The sequence below is a fragment of the Diabrotica undecimpunctata genome, chromosome 6, assembly GCF_040954645.1.
Source record: "Diabrotica undecimpunctata isolate CICGRU chromosome 6, icDiaUnde3, whole genome shotgun sequence".
Classification (NCBI taxonomy): domain Eukaryota; kingdom Metazoa; phylum Arthropoda; class Insecta; order Coleoptera; family Chrysomelidae; genus Diabrotica; species Diabrotica undecimpunctata.
Genome location: NC_092808.1, coordinates 91,803,187 through 91,824,859, shown reverse-complemented (window position 1 = coordinate 91,824,859; position 21,673 = coordinate 91,803,187). Strand labels below are relative to the sequence as shown.

Here is a 21,673-nt window from a genome sequence, read left to right as displayed (position 1 = left end):
AATAAAGTAAAAGAGATAACAGGAAGCATAAAGAAATGCCAAATAGGTAAACTTAAAGACAAAGATGGAAATCTTATTGTAGATCTAGAGAATAAAATAAAAAGATGGACAGAATACCTGAATAAATTATTTGAAGACGATAGAAACAACTTAACTCAGATAAATCAATGCAACTGGGCCAGACATATTGAAAGAAGAAGTAGAATACGCAATAAGAAACGCTAAAAATGGAAAAGCAAATGGACCTGATGAAATTCCTAACAACTGTTGAAGCTTTTGAATGATAAATCCGTAACCATAATATTAAATTTTGCAGCGAGGAGCTAAAACAGTTTCCCCTCCACTTTCCTATGTCAATCTTTCGAAAGTAACTTCGTTTCGAAAGGTTTTAAGTTTCGAAAAATTGGATGAATTTTATAGCTATAAAATTCAATATAAAGTTTAGATTTTCATTCAAAATTTGTGCAAATTTTACTTCTTAATGTTTATAAACAATGGAGATATAATTAACAAAAAAATTGTCGCCAACTTCGTTCCTATTGTTCATAGAAGGTTTATTTTTTTTGTTAAATGTAAGTTTTTTTACCAGCTATCTAATGGTTATACGTACAAGTCTGTAGCTTGAAAAATATAGAAGTTATTACAATTGTTTATAAGTAAAAAACATACCCCTTTTTCAAACGTTTATTTTGTAAATAATTTCCATGAAAACTAAATATTCATTTGACTTTTGAGATAGTATAAGTCTTAAAGAATCCTATGAAATTTGTTAAATGTGTCTAGCATCATTCATAGGGCAAGTTCAATGGTTTAAATAATTAGTCCCAGGGATAAACAAATTGAATAACTTTTAAACTATTTGACCGATCGGGGGAAATTTCGCAAAAATTTAAAGGACGGTAATTCCTCAATGATGAAATGTATTAATAACATTTTATTTTGTTAATAAAAAAATTAATTAAATTTATAAATTAGTGCAAAAAAACTGCGTTTTTGCAAATATCTCCGTGAATTATTTATCAATTTCAATTGAAAAAACGGGAAAATAAAGATATTCTTGATATAAAAAAAATGGTATAAATATTGTTTATTTAAATTATTAGAGAAAAAACTTATAGATAAAAAATCAAATTCTGACCATAAATTATTGTTTAAAAAAAACGCAAGGTAAAAATAGGAGTATCTTTTTATCTATTCCTCATCTAGTAACCCCCACCTATGTCATAAAAGCTTCAGATATCTGCGAAACATTTTGCCGTGAAATCGATGATTTTTGTATAACCAGACTGGGCTAATATAGGAATTAGGGTCAAAATCAAAGATGCATACAAGTTGGGAACAAAAACCTGCCTAATTGAATTAAAAGACCAGAAAGAAAAAATCAAATTCATGAAACACAAGTCCAAGCCAAAAAACCACAAGGTAGAAAAAATATACCTATATCAAAAATTATAATAAGAGGAAGTGAAATACAAAATACTATCAGCAGGATCGCACAAAAAGAGGGAGATAAAGGTAGTGATGTTAAAATTATTACAAACCAGCTGTTGGTAAATAAGGAAGAATAAAAATGGAGTTATAAAGAAGATAGTATAGATTATCTAAAACACCAATAAAAAACGGCAATGGAGAAACGATGATGGAATATAAGTAGTAATAAAGCAAAATACAAAGACCAGGATAGAAACTTAAATGAGAAGAAAGAAAAGAAATGTTTACAAATACACAGAGCATCTGCAAACAATTAATAAGATCAAAAGTGTGAAAAGAACGACAACTGCAAAAACCAAAATACCTGAAGGAGGGACAATAGGAACTTGGAACGTAAGAGATCTTAACGGTAAGCAGACTGAACTTGCAGAAGAATTTGATAAAGCTAGAGTAGATATACTAAGAATAACAAAGACAAAAAGAAAAAGGAAGAGCACACAGTTTCTGAGAAATGGCCATTTTTCAGTCATCAGTGGAGTATCCCAATTAGAAAAAGCTAGTAAATGGGTTTGTTTTCTAAGCAATAAAAATCTGACTAGTAGAATTAAGGATTGGGTATGTATCAGTAAAAATATTTTAAAAATAAGGATGACAACCGACGTTTATTCAGCGTTTGGTGTCATTTGTGAATTTTATCATATCCTTTACGTAAAGGAAAAACCATAGTAATTCTGTTATTTTAAGTTTAATTTATTAAGTTTAATTAAATATTGTTTTGATTCAAGTTTAAATACACATGCCACCAATTTGATACAAAGCAGCACAGATTGTAATATTGTACGAGGAAGGATATCCACCAAAAAATATCACACGACGTCTTAGGACAAGTCAATCTACAGTTTCGAACACTTTAAAAAGGTACCATAAGATAGGACATTATAAACGAAGGCCTGGTTAAGGACGCTCAAGGTGCACAACCGCAATTGGTTATCGTTATTTTGGTTTTTAATTCCACACGAATTCGCTCAATGATATCGATGCACCTTAGAAATGAGCTACTAAATGTTAGACAAGTTAACGTGAGCTCAAAAACAGTTAGACAAAGATTAAAAAAAGCAAACTTAAAGTCTAAATTCCAGGTCAAACTTCTACGTCTTCTCCAAAATCACAAAGCTCGTCGATTAGAATTTTCAAGAACACATATTCAGTGAAATATTAACGACTGTAAAAATGCTCTTTTCACTGATGAGACCTTCTTCTTCTTCCTATGCCGTCCCCATTAACGGAGGTTGGCGACCACATTTCTAAAAGTTTCTTTGTCTTTTGCAACGTGGAATAATTCGTCTACAGTCATGTTTGTCCAATCTCGAATATTTCGCAGCCATGACTTCGTCTTTCTACCTATTCCCTTTTTGCCATCGACTCTACCGTGCATGATGACCTGCAGAAGACTATCATTTATCATTTCTCAGTATGTGTCCAAGGTATGCAGTCTTGCGTATTTTTATTGTTCTCAACAATTTTTTGTCTCGACCCATGCTTCTCAGCACTTCCTCATTGGTGACCCTGGCAGTCCATGAAATTCTCAACATTCTCCGGTTTCTCCGGTATATCCAAAGTTCACTGAAGAGACCAGAATCCTATTATTGAAGCCAGATGGTCGAAACCACTCTACACAAGAGGTGAAGAACGATTTGCCACATGCAATTTTGCTTAGACCGTTAGTTTTGGAGGTTATGTCATAATGCTTTGGGGGGGTATTAGTTGGTAGAGACACACCTCACTTGTGGTGGAAGTGATTGGACGGATAACTGGTAACTTTTACTTTAAAACATCCTGCAAGATCATGTTTTGCCATATGTTGGTTACATTGGATATGACAGATTTATATGAATGCACTATAATGCTCGATCACATGTCGCTGCTATAGTAAGTAATTATCTTGACGAGGTATTAATTCTAAGATTGGATTGGCCACCATTTAGCCCAGATATAAATTTAATAGAGCGCATGTGGGATTAGCTAAAACGCCGCATACGACAAATAAATTTCGTTATAAATACGATTGAGCAGCTTTGTCTTGCTGCACAGGATGAGTAAAAGGCAATTCCACACGGATGTGTTAATTACAAGCACGCCGGAGAAGGATTCAAGCCATAATAAGTGCTAGAGGGGGGAATACTCGTAACTGATCATGCACTTGTTTCAGTTAAAAGGACTTATTTAAGCAATCTAAATTAGCATTTAATTTTAGAGTAAAGTAACCTTATTTAACAAACAGTAAGTATTATTTTCTTGAAATTTTCTCCAGATAAAAAATTGTTATTAAATATTGTTAAAATAAACTCTGCATCACAATAAACGATTTGATTGAAAAAAATTTATTTTCAAAAAACATTAGAATAGGTTACAAAGTTACAAATAGTTTGTATTATACAAAATAAATTTGAAATTATGTTAGTCAGTATTTTTCATGAAGCCCATTGAGGAAAACTCGTTCATATGTATGTTGGTCGGTAAAGCGGCTTCTTTAATCCGACATAATATCGTTCAACGATGACACCAGTTTCTCTGATGCCACCAAACTTAATATTGTTCTGTGAAGCTATTTTCTTGTGGCATTTTAAAGTAATTACTATTTAAATGGGAATAAGCCACAATTAAAGGCTAAAGTACGTTTATTGACGTTTCAATTTCCACTTCGGAAATCGTTCTCAAAATAAAAACATTACTAATGTTTGTATTAAACATATAGATTTTTTTTTACATTTAAGGTTGCATCTAAATATAAAACTATCTTTGATGAATAATAAGATGTTTTTTTGGGTATGATTCAATATGATCTTGGATTTTTTTAACAATGTCATTCGATTTTCTGGGGTAATTTTCATGAAACCCTCTTTTATCATATGGAAGCTCGCCTTTATTTTTTAGATTAGTAAGACGTTGTAATGCTTTATTACTTATTGAATATAAACTTAAAAATTCCAGGAATGTTATCCGTTTAGGTTTCACTTCAGAGAAAACTAGCTTAATATGAGCTATTTAATGTGATGGAATGTTATCTGTCTTTGACTAAGTCTGTAGAGCTTGGTAAAGTGAAAAAACTGCTATCTTAATTAAATTTGGCAAAAAATGGAATGTTATCCTTATAGATCTCACCGATTCAATTAACATACTGAAATAAGAAAAAATGAAATTGAACGATTCAAATAATTGATACATAATATGATAGAAAGATTATAAAATTATCAATTTTAGAAGTATGCCACAATTGGAATCAGATTGACAACATCCTATTTCACACAATTATACAAATAAAGATATATATAAGTATTACCTGACTTCTTCGTCAATAACAGGAGTGATCGAACCAGACCTTGTCCCATATTGGCTGTAGTATGGATCTTCGTACCTTGAACTTCGTTCGGGTGAAGACATGTAGCCGTCTAAAAAATATTTTTGTAAAAGCAATTTATAAGTATTTTGCACTAAAATACAGTTATAAACTAGTAAAGTAGGTTCAAGGCTTGTCAAAAATACAATTATTATTTATTTAGGCAATATAATTTTTGTTGCAATAAAGACATGTGGGACAATGTTTCCTAAAATCACCAAACCGTTTACGGCTTGCGCCACTACACACCACGCAGGGTGCGGTGAACTAATCTGATACGTTTATAAAGGCCAAAATACTTTTTTCACTAGGCACTACTCAATTTTTTAATCCCGAGAGATTATTTTCCATTTTTCTATGCTGTCAAAGCAAAAGTAAATTCCACCACTCCCTTTCTTTGACCGCATATGATCAAAAAGAATCATCTCGTGTCACCTATCATCTATTAACTAGATTCAACTTAATTAGTTGAAATATAAGAAAAAAAAAAATAGAGCTGATCGAAGATGTTTCTTAGAGTAACTGATCTCTTGTTTCGATTCCAACTCTTGTTCGGCAATTGACTTGATCTGTATCATCGTTTTCGTATATTCCTAAAGTAGGTAATAGTGTGTTTGATGCCCAAACAAAAACGTAAATAGCCATTTGTGATCATTATCATTTCCTGCCAAGACATTACTAAAAGAGCGGTAAATGTATCTGTTTGGAAAATCTTAGTCGTGGTCCCAAGAGAACTCCAACCATAAATGCTGAGGAAATTACGCATTTTTATGTGATGAGATCGGCAGTATTCAAATACCCTATAGAGATCTGACCGCAACTCTGATCTAGCTTCATCAAACATAACAAGGGACACATCATGACTGTGGGACATATATACGTTAAAATAAGATATTTTATAATATTAGGACAATCGATATGCGAATATAAATTACTGCTACAATTATATTCTTATTTAATATTGCTGATTTAGGCTGTATACTATAAAAAATTATTAAAACTAAATAAAGATAATAATGAAGATAAAGTGAAGTTGTGATTGTGAAGTCACAATTTTACTTTAAAATAAGTCTATTTGACTTTTCGATTTCCACTTTACAAATCGTTACCAAAATAAAAAAAAAACATTAATAAATTACTTGGTAAAAAATTCTTCTAATAATTTAATTTTATCTGATTTATTCATATTAAATTCAGACATATATCATACATTCTAAAGTAAATAACTTTAAAATGATATTGTGAATATTTTTGACAATATCATTTTAAATTATATGATAATATTATCTTCCGAATACGCGTCAGAAAAATCATAGCATCAGATTTTTCTTTAAAAAGACAACCAAATGCAATGATGACAGTAATATTCTCTTCCTAGTGATCCCATAGTAAATTATAAGAAAAAAACAGGAAAAAAATCTTATGATACTATCCTGGTATACTATCATTGTAAGTATTTGGTCTTACATTTAGTCTACTTTTAATATTATTATCGCCAAACTCTGAACATAGATGTTATTGACTTACTAATTAGTGGTATTTTCTTTCTATTAATTCAGTCTTTTAACCTTCATCGGACTGGCCGCAGTCTATTTTAACCCCAGATCACAATTTTTGGCTATTACTTTATAGATCTTAATTTTGAATCGGCAATCTTCGATCTATCTGTAGTTTATAAATATATTGTATTGATAAAAAATTATGCCTACAAGAACATTTAACGGTTAGATTAAATTTAAACTTCAATTTTAAAGGCTGGGGTCTCCTAATACCCCGGCCAGCCATATAATATGAATTCTAATCTCTCTTTGTCAACCATTTTCCATCCACTCCTGAATGTAGGTATGCCTGCCACTGCTCTTATGTCATCTACCCATCTTTTTTGAGGTCTTCCCATGCTTCTTGTTGTGGTCCTTGGTCTCCATTCTAGAATTGTCCGTGTCCACCTGTTGTCATTATATCGGGCTACGTGACCTGCTCAGCGCCATTTCATTTTTGTAATTTCTTCCACAATATCCCTAATATTCGTTCTACTACTTTTTATCTCGGTGTTTCTAATCTTGTCTCTCAGTGATATTCCAAGCATGATTCGTTCTAATAACGTTGTAATAATGTGGGAATCCCATAGATTTTACGAATTACGCCGGCTCCACACATGGGGGCCAACGTTGGCTCCAACAGCGTTCGTCCAATGTGTGTACCGACAAAAATGTGTTGAATGCTGAGTCAATGTTGGCGCCAATGTTTTTACGACTTGCTCCAATGCTTGGAGTTTTCCGTAGGCTGTCGGTTTTTGCGTACACATCAAAGGGATTGGCGCCAATACTGGTGTTGCTGTCCACACATTGGCGCTATAGCAGTGTTCCATTTGGCGTATAATTATGCTATTTGCGCATAATTTAATTGTTGGCGCTTAATTTCTGCATCCTGTATAAAATTAGGTACCTAATTTTGCACAATCTAGCAAAGCAAAAGAAAATAAACCAATGACAAACCACAGTTTATAAAAAGAGTCCCCGCCTTCTTTTTTCTTTTAAAACACTTGCGCTGCCATTTTATACAGTATTCTTTTAAATAAATAAATTAATTTATCGAAGAAAATTTGCATTCCCTGACGGCATTAAAAACAAATTTACAACATGTAAAAATCGATCTTCGGCCACCTGAACCACTTCCGTTGAGTTGTTTAGGATTAACGCTCCAATACACGTCGGTAATCTATCAGAACGGGGTTTATGCTCAAAAGGCTATTTCTTATATAAATAAATAATATACATATGTTTTTTTTTCAGTACCTTTCAGGCACCCAAAGAAAATGTACTTATCTAAACATTTTACAAAAGTATATGCTTTTAATTTTGAAATATAGATCATTTTGTCCTAATAGACCACCGTCGTGTGATCATATCAGTTTTAAAATATGTACCTACTTCCATATTATCAGCTGTGGATTAAAGTCAGGTTTGATGCAGAATATAGCCGAAATAAAAGGCGAAGAAATTTGGGAACTGAGTTAATATAAGAATAAATCGGATTCAGAGCCTCGACGTCAGGTTTACACTCATATATTCAGTCTGTAGCTTTAAGTAACGCTGTAGACAAAATGACGTAAAATTCGCCATTTTTGTAGCAAAATATAATCATATGCACTCATTATCACGACAGTCGCAGCAGCTGCAATTTCCATGTCGGACATGTTGACGTTGGCTCTAGAGTAGTCTAGAGGGAACAGACTGATATCGCCCCAATACTCAACCCAATATGTGGATGCCTCATCGAACGTGGGAACACAGTTGACCCAACGTTGGATCCCATTTGTGGAGCCGGCCTTAGTACCGACTATGAGTATACTATCGTTTTATGTAAGGGTTTTACATGTTTAAATGGGGAATTCCCCGAGCTGCGATAAAATTTAACGAAATAATATAAATATGTTAAGTTCCAGTGTCAGTTGGTTTCTTGTAGTATTTGTGAACAGTGCATAAAATTCTGAACATGAGTTACGTTTCATTTATATCTAGCCGAATGCAACTGAGTGAAGATGAACTTTTACGTTTACTTGAAAGTGATAATCCACAGCAAGTGATTTAGAAGATGAAGACAATGTAACAAAGGTAGAACAAAAAAATGACCTTATTATTGATCAAAGCATAGAACAAAATGAACCAACAGTTACTGACCCCAAAGGCTTACCGGTATATGTATCTAAAGATGAAACTGAGAGTCAAGGTTGCCAAAAAATACAAAAGTGAAACGCCCAAAGGCCAAAATTCGCAGATATGCTCTAGGACTTACAAATTACAATCATGATATATCACGTATCAAAAACACTTTCCTTCTGTTTTTTTTTTTTCAGACAAAATTCTAAACATAATTGTCATGGAAACTAATCGGAAGGCTCAAGCGTATTACGATAAATGGAATAGTGCAAACCCAAATAAAACTAAAGTGTATGTTTGTGTTGATTCTGTAGAGATTTAAGCCTATATTGGAGTGTTGCTTATACTTGGAACTTTTCATGGATCAAAAGAGGCGATCTATATGATTTGGTGTGGCGATATTGCTTACTGCCGTCCTATAATACCAGCTGCTATGTCTAGAGATAGGTTCAAACAAATAACTTCATTTATACGTTTTGACAATTTTGAAATCAGACAAGAACGAAAATCAGTAGATAAACTGGCCCCAATAAGAGATATATGTGATATTTTTATTTCTAATTGTAGGAAATTACTTATCCAGGCGACCATCTGTATGTAGATGAGTAGCTCGTGCCTTTTAGAGCTAAAGCACAGTTCCGAGTTTATATGAAGATCAAACCTGACTAGTACGGATTCTTTTATTGTAAACATGCAAATTTATTTGGGTAAGTTTTTGAATTGCCAATAAGAAAACAAGCAAATTTTTAAATCTATCAATTTTTAGGAAAACAAGGTCCTAAGGCGGAAAAAGCTCAAGGTCAAAAAGTTGTCCTATACTTGATAGACCGTTTGGAGTAATAATTGACTATTTTTTTAAGAGTTTACAACTTGCGGATAAGTTATGGGAGAAGAATATATGTGGAACTCTTCGAAAAGATAAAACGTTTATTCCAAGGGAGCTTCTACCAGTATCATATAAAACAGATTATTCAGGTATATTTGCTTTTAGAAAACATCGAACGTTAGTCTCTTATGTATCAAAACCAAAAACTGCAGTCATCTGACTTTCAAGTGAGCATATTGACGACAAAGTGACAGGTGAAGAACACTCCTATAAACCTGAAATTATTCTACATTACAACAAAACGAAAGGAACCGTCAATACAACCGATAAGTTAGCTAAAGAAAAAGAAAACAAACCGTTGGCTGATGGCTATATTCTCTCATTTAATTGATGTCGCAGGTATTAATTCCTATAAACTGTGGCTACTAAAATATCCTGATTGGGAAAAGCACAATATGAGTAAGCGTAAAATGTATATTTTGGCACTGAACAAGAAACTTATAAAAGAATATGTTTTCAGATGCTATAACAATAAGCACATCGAAAAGAATAAAATGGCAGATGTATTCCCAGAACTTTTGAATATTACTGAACCCAGAGTAGAACAAACAAAATATACAAGGGGGCGGTGCCATGTATGTTGTAGAGGCAAAGACAGAAAAACTAGTAAAATATGTGTTAAATGTGACAATTTTGTATGTCTAGAACACGCAAAATCAGAGATAGTTTGTGTACATTGTACAAATAGTATGTAGTTGTTATTTAGTCTGTTAGCGTCAGCAGTAGAATGTATTTTATAGTAATATGTATACTTTAGTCTAATAAATGTTCAATACTATAAAAATAATGTGTTACTGGTACAGTTTTTTTTTTTTCATATAAGCATAGTTCACCCATTAAAAATGGGGTCCGTTCAAGTCTTTTTTATAATATTTTGTAGTAATTTTGGCTTTATCGTATAAGGATTTAATGATTTATGTGATAATAAAGAAAAGTAGTGTGTTATTTATTCCTTTTTCATGGTAGAAGATTATTAGAAATTATTAGAAACAGATTTTACCAAATAACACAAACAAAATTTGTTTAATTTATTAATGTTTTTTACGTCAAATAAACTTTAAATCTGAAAGTAAAATTGTGGCTTATTTTCAATAAAAATAGTACATTGTATTATGATGTAACAAGAAATCATTCGGAAATCAAATCAAAACAATATGAAGATAACGGATATACGAGTAGATTATGTGTGTTAAAATAATGAAAAAAAAAATAAGTAGTTAATAGATTTTGAAAAAGTCTTAAATGCATTAGATACTGTATTCACAAAAACTCAACACAACACAAAGAAAATAGAAGAATAAAAAGCTCTTACTTTCAGTATAAATTATTAAATATTATTAGTAGGACATATCAATATTAAAATAATTTTAATTTTAAGTTAATGTACTCACATATTAATAATATATTAATCTGTATTGATCTTTGTTGAAAATACATTTATGGTAAAATCGTAAACTTTATGCATGTATTTATAATTATTTCAAATAAATGATCCCAATCTAAAATTTTTTTGATTAAGAAGCATCTACAAAAAAATGTGCCATAGTAAGCTACTAGCAACGTCTACCATAAATATTTTAACTCATAACAAACAAGCAATACAGTAGGTTAAAATTTGATTTGACTACCTAATTGTTTTAGCAAAAAGATTGGATTCATTTTAGATATAAAATTTAAGTTTCTTATAAAAAAATAACAAATTTACATACTCTAGAATAATGTTGTGTTAAAAGATTAATGTTCAAAGAGTTTTTTAGAAAATTAAAAAAAATATATGTTCAAATATTCTTTAATCCTTGTTAAATAATCTTATAGTCGTGTATGCCATTATGGTATATCGAATCAAATGAACTATTTCTTAGGTACCTTAGCAAGATAACAATAAAATATTTTTTTTTTCAAACGTCACAAAAGTATTAATTTTTGAGACGTGATTGACAATATAAAAATATTACTTTTACGCCTAGATATAAAAGTGAAGCACTTTTACGCCTAGGCACAAAAGAGTAAAAGTCAAAAGCTCAAAAGTTTCGTAAACCGCAGTGGACTTAGTAGGCAACAATTCTTCGGAATCAGACATAATACTCGTACTTTTGGGCAACAATAACCACAAACGTTAACAAAACAAGTAAAGCCAAGCAAATTAGCCATTTTTCTTATTTGTCAAAGTGACAATCAATAGAAGTAACCATAGTTACATAAAAAGTATTTACGACGTTTGAAAAAAACAATAATATGTTCTATTCGGAGTAAAAATGACTTTTTGTGCCTCGGCTTAATGTCGGACTCGCTACTCTTGTCCGTCAAACGTTCAGCCTCGCTACAAAAGGTATCAATTTTACTCCTAATAAAGCAATATAGGTATTATTATATATGACTGTATAAAACATTTCGCGTAAATAGTCCCGTTATATTTCCCACTTAATAATTTAGGATTGCTTTTAAAGTCTTTTAGTAGAAGCCCTCGTTCCTCATTTTGTGAATACTGTACGTGATTTAGCCGATCATCTCTTATATTAAAGAGCTAAAGTTGCTACACTAATTTTGCTAGACTATTTTGCTACACAATGTTGCTACACGTTTACTACACGAAGTTGTTTTGAGATACGGTACAACACTTTTTTTTTATCCACTTTTTTTTGTAAAAGTAAAATTCTCTACAAAAGATATCAATACTTTTTTGCACTCATAATGTAGCCAGTAATGTCAGTATGGGTAAAATATGAAAGACGGTAGGTGGCAATTCAAAAATTTGATATTTCTTGTGACTCATGCATAAAAATACGTAGAAAATATAACTCTGAGTTAGCCAACGTCGGACATTTTCTTGAAAACATGTCTCTATTTTCTTGTAGCATTTTGAATTTACCCTGTAAATCATAAGAACCGAAAATAGTTAATAATCTTGTTCCGTTTTTAATATTAATAATTTAAACAACTTTGAATTCTATTTATAATTATCAGAGTGCTCTTTCGAAAAGAAATGTTTATTGTCTTACTAGGAATTCTTTTGATCTCAGTTTGACCTATAGAGATTTTAAAATAAAATGCTGAGTTCTTACATTTGATATTTACGCAATGAATAACTGGAATTCCACTCAAGAATTTTTCCATCCATGTTTTTGTGGGAGAACAAATGTTGGCACCATGATACTTTCATGAAATGTGACCGCGACCGTAAGCGTAAAAGGTAGGTTGTGTGGGATCCAGCCCAAAAAGATTGTTTGATTTTTTTGCAGCAGTTGAGTACGTGTCCCGTAAAAAATAGAAAAATTAATATCCAAGTGAAGTACTACAAATATATAAGTATATAGTCTCATTTCCAGGGACGAAAGCAGCTAAACAGAGAAGAAATAAAGTGTTGAAATTTAGTTAAAAAGAAAAGTGTTGAAGTGAAAGGTAAAAGTTTAGTGTTTAATAAAAATTAATTTAGAACTTGTCAAAATGTTTGGAGACGCAATTGCAGAGTGTCTTCTACTTGGTGAGCTAAGGAAATATACCTAATTTAAATTTTATTTATTATATATGTACAAAGTGGAGTGCAATGTCACGTTCTTTTTGTATAGGGTATGTCCCGCAATTTTTGTTGTATTTCAGAATAACCTTTGTTGTTTGTGCACAACTTAAAAGTTTGTATGTTCAGTACTCTAGTGATTATAGGATGATTATTGAACTTTTTTAGCAAATTTGTGGGTTTATTTTATCAAATAGTAAGTTATAATACGGAAAAATTATGATATTTATGCAATAACTGAGATAGTGTCATAATATTTTTGTAAATTTTTGCTTTTTTAATTCACATTTCAGCTTTACCCAGTTATAAAGGTATTCCACGAATTCTAGGAACATTTGCTAAAACCTGATTCGTCCAAATTTAAATTTTAAAATTATCCCAGTTGCATTGTTTAATATATGTCTATTTTGCTAATATGTTGACGTTCTATATCAATATTTGCTTGGCTGAACTTTTAAGAAATAAAAATTGTTAATTTGTAGCAATTATTTGTTTAATATTCTCTCATTATCTTCCTTTTTTTTTGGTAACTAATAAGAAGGTAAATCTGAAAGAAAAATAAAGCGACAATATAGGCTAAGTGTGTTTTCTTCTCTTTATTTTTGACGATGTATACATTTTTGTTTTTTAAAGAGGTTAAGCATATCTGTCTTTTTTTTAGAATCTTTCTTAAAATAATCTTCTCACTGGTAAAGTGTCGAGTTTTTCTCGTCCCTTGAAAAAGGACTAGGTGACGCCCTTTATTTTTTTTCTGTCTTTTAGTACCAAATTCTGTCATATCCATCGATACTTTCTAATTCTCAATTTATTTCTCTAAATATACCCCATCCTAGATCTATAGACCCAAGTCCCAAAGCTCACCTGTGTGTCCTTCAAAACACCTAAACGCCTGTTTGCAATTGGCTTCTTGCATCTGAAATTCTCCTTTCTCTATTAACCCTTCTATCGGGCAAGTTACGTTACACTCTAGTAAATCCAGTCAGTTTTAAACGGTTTTTTGTAGTGAATAGATGAGTTTGTAGATGGTATTTTTCTTTTAAACTGTGCTGTTACAAAATTTATTAAATATGTCATAAGTTGGCTTCATTTGCAGAGCATTTTTGATTGAAGGTAAAACGGTAGCTGTTTATCTTGTGCTGAAAACTGTAATCGATTCATGTAATAAAAAGAGTTATATTTTTGGTGATATTAAAAAGATAATCTGTAAGTATTCATTAGTGCTGCAAAGTACAGTCTAAAGAGCAGCATTGTTGCAGTGAATGGACAAAACGAGAAAGAAAAGGCAACGATTCTTCTTTTTGTTTTAAAAAATTCCAAGTTTTAATACTTGTATTTAAAGACGTCATCTTGAAGGTACATAGTTCGGATCCATTACGATGAGCTAGCAAGAAGTGTTATTGCATGCATTTAATGTAAATACTTGGTATGAGAATAAAAACAAAATCAAATGGAAGAGATATTCACAATAGCTTAATCATGTGCAGTAATAAAAAGGGAAGATATTCAATCTATAGTGCTTGTGTCTGATAAATAGCCTTCACCTAGTTAGAGTTTTGAAAATATTAATAGCGATATTCCAGAATCAATAAATTATTTAACCGAAGAATGGAAAAGAAAAGTGTAAAATTTATTTCCTAGCTAAACGCTTTCGGCTTACAAAGCCATTCTCAGAGCTATGGTCAAGTTTTAAAAGCACCACTACTTAAGAGAGATCCCATTAATTTTCCTTTTCTTTAAAAAATCATATAAAAGACAGAACATTAAACTTCACCAAAAATACACTTAAAAATTTGTTTCTGGTACGCGTGTGGGAATCCGACCATTTGGTTGGAGGCCAACAGAATACTGTTGTTGCTGTTCGGCCTAGGTCTTTCAAATCATGATTACAATTATTATCTTCGCGTTGTTTTTTTATTAAAGGTTTGCACCAAAAAGTTTTATTCCGATTTTTTTATCTTTTATAGAAAGATATATTGTTATTTACTATAAGATTTATCTCACTATGTATCAAAGATTCTTTTGAAAAACAAAACTTTTTGATAATATCCAGATAGACATACATATTTACATTACAACTATTAGTCTGACACAGTCCATGCCATGCATAATATTAAAACAGAAAAACATAAAATCAAGCAACCCTTAATATTTTGTAGTTGTGATGTGACATCACTATATATTTATATTAGATATAGCCTAACGTGTCGACATTATTTTGCTAAGATTTATTCTTTCTTGATAAGAAACTTAAAAATGAAACATTTTTGTTTTACTTTAGTGCGGAAGTCGTAAATTCAAAATTTTTTATTTATTTATAATAAATCCAATCTTATTTGTTTTAGAGGTCGTGTTGACCCACCTGGTATACTGTATATTGGGTTGGTAGGCCTTTGAAATGGAACAAATCGTTCTGGAGGTCTAGGTGGGCCATCATTGGACTGTGGAAGCGCCTCCCCGTTTCTGTATGTTCGTTGTGGCTTGGGAGGCGCACCTTTTAAAATTATAAAAGTATTTATAAAAGAAACATAATATTTAGTATTAAGTAGTAAGTGGGTTATTTTTGATTATCCAAATATTTGTTAGTAATTTTGCATTAGGATCTAATTTAAACATGCCCATTAAAATGTTAGAAAAAAATATTTCATAAAAAAGTTTGATATTGTGAAATAACGGTTTCTAATTATTTTTTGGATATATTTAAAACTTTTTGACATATATTAATAAAAGTTTTTTTTTTATTTTTATTTAAAACACTTATTCCACATCAACCACGCAAGGTTATTAGTGGGATGACAAACACAATAGTTTTAATATGATAATGTACGGTAAATAGTATAATACAATTTTATATTTCTTAAATATTTTAATACATTTTAATTTTTATCTGTCAGGATGGACTTGAGGTCATCTGAAATTCAATGCATTCTTCTTTGATTTTGGAAACATGGGCAGTCAAGCAGGAAGTGTGTCACTGTCAATGAAGTGGATCAGTTATTGCAAATTGGTGGTAGATCTTTATTGATTAAAAATTTGTATGTGACAGCAATATGATGAATTCTTAAACGGGTTATAATTACTTGATCTCATCAAATTGTGGGGTTATTCAAAGAGCTGTTCCCTTTGAGCATATTGGGTTTAATTTGGTTGCTAAATTTTCCCAGTAATTTTGAAAAATGTTATTGGAATGAATTTAAATCAGATATTTCATGTCACTATAAGGATACTTTGTAATTTTTATAGTATCTTCTAAGTTGAAACAGCTTGTAATTGCTGGTTGGTCTGCTTTTTCATTTCTCCAGATTAACTTTGTGATGGTACCCAAATGAAAGCTGTGTCCTTTCCCATGGAATAAAGTATTTCTAATTAATTTTTTATTACTTGTATAATGGAATTTGTTATATAAATTTGCTTTAATTTTAATAACGCATGTGAATCTGTATCTGTAAGAATCTGTAATGATGACGCACTCATCGTGTTACTCGTTTTGAAAAAAATTAAGACTTTTAATATAGCTGTGGTCTCGCCTGTGAGTATACTACAATTTGTAGGTAAGTGTATGCTGTAGAAGAGTTTTCTTCATCAGAACAGTACGCAGCAGTATGTCCTCCTGGGGTTTTAGAGGCGTCGGTAAATATTTGTAAATATTTGGCGTAATGGGATATGATTTCTTCAAGATGTTTAGTTATCGAGAAGTTTGTATTTTATTTGGGGTACTTTCTTAGAGTTAGATCAATACCCTGTAGGCGGGTTGTCCATCGAGGAGAGAGAGTCCATGTTAAAATTTGTGACTTTATTCTTTCTATTAGAGGTATGAAGTTTGTTGTCGTTTTAAAAGAACGGATGCCAGGGTGGAAAATTTAAGAGAAAATAAGATGTTGTTTTTTAAATGAAATTTTGGCAATGTAGTTTAGTGATAATTTTTGTTGCCTTATGTTTAAAGGTGACTCTTTAGCTAGAACTTGTAGACTACTAGTGGGACTAGTTCTAAATGCACCAAGTGCATTTTTTAGTATCTGCACTCCAAACTTTATTAGATAGAATTTTGAGTATGTTTAACCTAGATTGACAGGAATGTTGTACTTTGTTGATATGCAAGTTCCAATTTAAGGTTCTCGTAAAAGTTAAACTCAGAAAATTAACTTCTTCTGATTGTTTTAATGATAAATCATTTAAAGTTAGGTCACTTGAATACCGAGATCTGTTTTGTGTTTTTTCTGTAGAGAAGTTAAACCCAGTTTGTTTTTAACGTCCAATTTTCAAGCCGAGTTAAAAAATTTTGTAAAATTTTAGTTGCCGATTCTATATTGTTTGATTAAGTATAAACGACGATGTCGTCTGCATAAATATTGGTTTTAATAGGTGCTTTAATTTCATGAATAACACTATTGATAAGCAATTAAGAATAATGTTGAACTTATTATGGAACCTTGACGGATTTTATTATCTAATGTTCTTGTTGAGCTTTTATGGCCATTTATCCTAATTTCTATTAATAGATTATTTAAAAAATAGTTTACAAATGTTAGTATATTACCTTAAATCCCGTTATCGCTTAGATTTTTCAAAATGCAGTGTCTTCAATTTCTCTCAAAAGCTTGGCTTATATCAAAAAATATTGCAATCAGTTTTTGGTTGGTTGCAAAAGCTTTATTAATTAAGGTTTGTAAAGTAACATGGTTATCTGACGTCGATATGCCTCTTCGAAAGCCACTTTGACAATAAAAGTTATTATGTATTATACTTATTATAAATTAAACATGTGTAACACGAAAACTGTATTTTAATTTTATACAAATTTTCTGTCTAATTAGTCTGTACCAAAGCCATCTAATAAGTAAAAAAACTATACAAAGTATGGCGTTAAATAATGTCACTTATATTCCCTTCAATGACTATTTATCTCTAAGTAATTGTTCATTTTTCACATGCGAAAATCAATGTTATATTTTTCGCTGGTGAGATCGGGTGAAATGGCCATCCCAATTTTGGGTAAGCTGGCCATACAAGGTATCTGTATTTTTTTAAGATGCCAAATAATTACGTAAGAAAACCTGGTGTATCCCGATTTTTAAGAAATTAAGAAAATCTTGTCCGCGTCGTCCAAGCTGTTGACAATGGTTTTTCTATTATAAATACATCTATAACTTAAAATGGAATTAAAAAAACATTAGAGAGACAGGTAAAATTTGGAAATCTCGTCAAAGATAACATGGGCCCCGATTGCCGCTTAGGAAAGACAACGAATGTAGGCTTGTTCGTCATATACAAGATATGCAAAATTGCAGTTTTCCATTAACACGTGACGACGCGACGTTCGCTCTATAGTTTACCGCTTCGCAAATCAATTTTGAATCAAACTCTGTTTCAACCAAAGAAAGGAAAGAGTTGGATATGACTAGCTTATTTTTGGTGTTTCACTTAGTCACGCAATGAATCGCGATGAGGTAAAAAAATATTTCGAATTGTGGAAAAAATGTGGAAAAGATTATGAACTTTATGACAAGCCCTGGCACATGTTCAAGATAGACAAGTCAGCCCTATAAGTAAATACTCTAGAAGTTATATTAAAAAAGGCGAAAGGTTCAAAAAATGTGTTTAACATCACCTCAACGGAAACTACAGAAAGAGTTGAAACTTTTACACTCATAGCTTGTTGTAATGCGGAAGGAAATTTTTTCCACCTGCATGATGAAGGGCAAAATGAAGAAAGAAGAGTATACCGACAACATGCCTTCTGGGACTGCCCTCTACCTGTCAATAAAATCAGCATAGGTTAATAACATTATTTTTCTGGAGTGGTTAAAACATTATTTTCCAAGAAAACTTGTCAATATTCTTTTAATATTGAATATTCGGTTGAAATGTTTGAATTTGCGAATCAACATCAAATTATTTTGCTATGCCTTCCGAGCCTCACAATTCACTACTCCCGAAAAATTTAAATTTTTAAAAGATAAGTCACATTTTTTTAAATCTGTCTTTATACCAAACTTTTAATTCATAGTCAAAATTTATTTTTTTATCTAAAAATTAAGTAATGTGTGGGAAAAAAATAAATATGCAATTTTAATTACCGTTTTGTCTAATTTATAAAATTTTTATTAGAGACTTTAAACTATACAGGGTAAATTTTTTCTTTGAACAAAACAAACTAATTTTTCAAAACCGGATCTAATTTTTATCAGTTTTAATAAATCAAAGAGGAAAAACTAAGATCCGGTTTATTTTTTTAATTAAAAGTTTGTTTATAACAATTAAATTTTTTCAAGTAAAGTCACATTTTTTAAATCTGTGTTCAGTTTGCCAAACTTTTAATTCACAGTTAAAATTTGATTCTTAATTAAAAATTAAGTACTCGTGTGGGTAAAACGTAATTATGTCATTTTAATTGACTATGGGCTTGCGTAGCGCAAGCGGTAGGATGCTTGCCTCGCATGCCGGTGGTCCGGAGTTCGAATCCTACCGCCGGCAAGAACAACTTGACATTTTTAAAAATGTCTATAGGCCCCAGGTCGACTCAGCCTGAATAAAATGAGTACATTGGGTAAAACCAGGTATAATAATAGGCGGTTGAAGCGTAGCACTGGCCATGTTACCTTCCTTGTATACCGTAGGCCCTAGATATAGCAGACTACCCTGCTATACTCCCAAAGCCGCGAGCGGTATAAAACGGGAGACTATTATTATTGACTATTTGTCTAATTTATAAACTTCTTATTAGAGTTTTTAAAACCGGTATACAAGGTGAAATTTTTTTTATAAACAAAACAAAATAATTTTTTAAAACCGGATCTTATTGTTCAAAAGTTATGACGAAGGGAAATTTCAGCAAAATTCATAACTCACCCTGTATATTATTATTAAATAATGGAGCAGACACTTTTTAATGTTCATTTTTTATTTTCCATAGAGGTCTTCATACATACACTTTCTCATGACTCACCCTGTATACAGCAATACCTTCTGTTATATAAATGGAAAGCACAGATTTAACTATAATTTTTTTAGATGTCTCGATGAAAAAAATCACATTCAGTTTTCTAGTTAAAATTTGGAAGCGTTTGAATATAGCACAACTGATTGATTAATACTCGCAGACAGTTCCCAATAGTTCGACCTAAAAATGAATATGACAAAAAAAACAATGACAAACACTGACGACCAGACGTATAACGGATAAATGACAATGAGATAGAACAAATTCAAGAATATACCTACCTAGGCCAAATTCTGAAACTTGATTCAAAACACAAAACATTATTGTTTTGAGAATGATTTCCGAAGTGGAAATCGAAACGTAAAAAATAAACTTATTTTGAACGTAAATTGTACCTTATTCTTAATAAAAATAGTAATTAGGATATTAATGTTACAAATACAAACAAAAACAGTAAATGGGAATATATTACCAGCATATGCACCTAAACAAACATGATACATTTCATCTGCACAAGAAATTAAAAGAAATCGCCGAAATCAAACGGAAACAACTATCCCAAAATTTAGAAGACAAAAACGGACACAGAATATCAGATATGAATGAACAGTTAAAATAATAAAAAACATATCCGACATAAAAAAATGCTAGAGATATTGAAAACAGCTGGATTGAACAATAAAGATTTATGAAGAATTTCACACCTCTAATGGCCTCAAGTGGCAAGAATAAAAGTTGAATAAGAAGTGTTGGATGCAATAAATATAAAAAGAGGAGTGAGACAAGGCTACAAACTATCGCCTTTACTCTTAAATTTGTATTAAAAACAAATAAAGGATGTTTTTTTAGAAGTATAGAACTTTGAATTGAAATAAAGCAAAGACGATTTTTAAGATTGACATGAAATTGACTTTATTTAAAAGATAATCTCTTGACATTATAATTTAAATACGATTTCTGGCATTTGACCGCCACCCCTGGCTCTGACGTAGACTAATCTGAAGGCCCAATTTTTGATGACTTTTTCCAATAATTTTGGGCTGTATATCGGCAATATCGCGGCGAATGTTATTCTCTAAGTGGTCAATCGTTTCAGGCTTATCGGCATAGACTAGCGACTTCAAATATCCCCACAGAAAATAGTCTGGCGGTGTTAAATCGCACGATATTGGAGGCCAATTCACAGGTCCAAAACGTGAAACTATTCGGTTACCAAAGGTTTCTTTCAATAAATCAATTGTGGTACGAGCTGTGTGACATTTTGCTCCATCTTGTTGAAACCACAGCTTTTGCACATCATAGTTGTTTAAATGAGGAATAAAAACTTCAGTAAGCATGGCTCTTTATCGGTCACCTTTGACTGTAATGTTCTGACCAGCATCGTTTTTGAAGAAATACGGACCAATGATTCCACCAGCCTACAAAGCACACCAAACAGTCAGTTTTTCTGGATATAATGGTGTCTCAACATACAATTGAGGATTATCTTTACTCCAAATATAGCAGTTTTGTTTGTTGACATTCAACAATTCAACCAAAAGTGAGCTTCATCGCTAAACAAAATTCGCTTATGAAAATCAGGATTAACGGCAATCTTGTTTTGGGCCCATTCACAGAATTTACGCCTTGCTAGGTGATAGTGTAGGTTAAATTCTTGCACAAGTTGGTTTTTGTAAGCACGTAAACGAAGATCTTCTCGCAAAATCTTCCATAAAGTCGATGGACACATATCCAACTGCTGTGCACGATGGATGATAGACTGATTCGGGTCTTCCTTTATGCTACGCTCTACATCAACAACAACTTCTTCTGTACGCACTGTACTATGTTGACCATAAAATGGACGTAG

At 31.6% G+C, this 21,673-nt stretch overlaps 1 protein-coding gene across 1 annotated transcript in view; it reads right to left on the bottom strand.

Annotated features, from left to right (window-relative positions):
• LOC140443550 (coiled-coil domain-containing protein AGAP005037) overlaps positions 1-21,673 on the bottom strand; it is a 1,206,743-nt gene that overhangs the window by 145,723 nt on the left and 1,039,347 nt on the right. Inside the window, exons 9-10 of the mRNA XM_072534868.1 lie at positions 15,247-15,378; positions 4,772-4,880 (exon numbers count right to left, since the gene is read on the bottom strand). Coding sequence (XP_072390969.1) covers positions 4,772-4,880; positions 15,247-15,378 — 241 coding nt within the window. The remainder of the gene's footprint in view (positions 1-4,771; positions 4,881-15,246; positions 15,379-21,673) is intronic.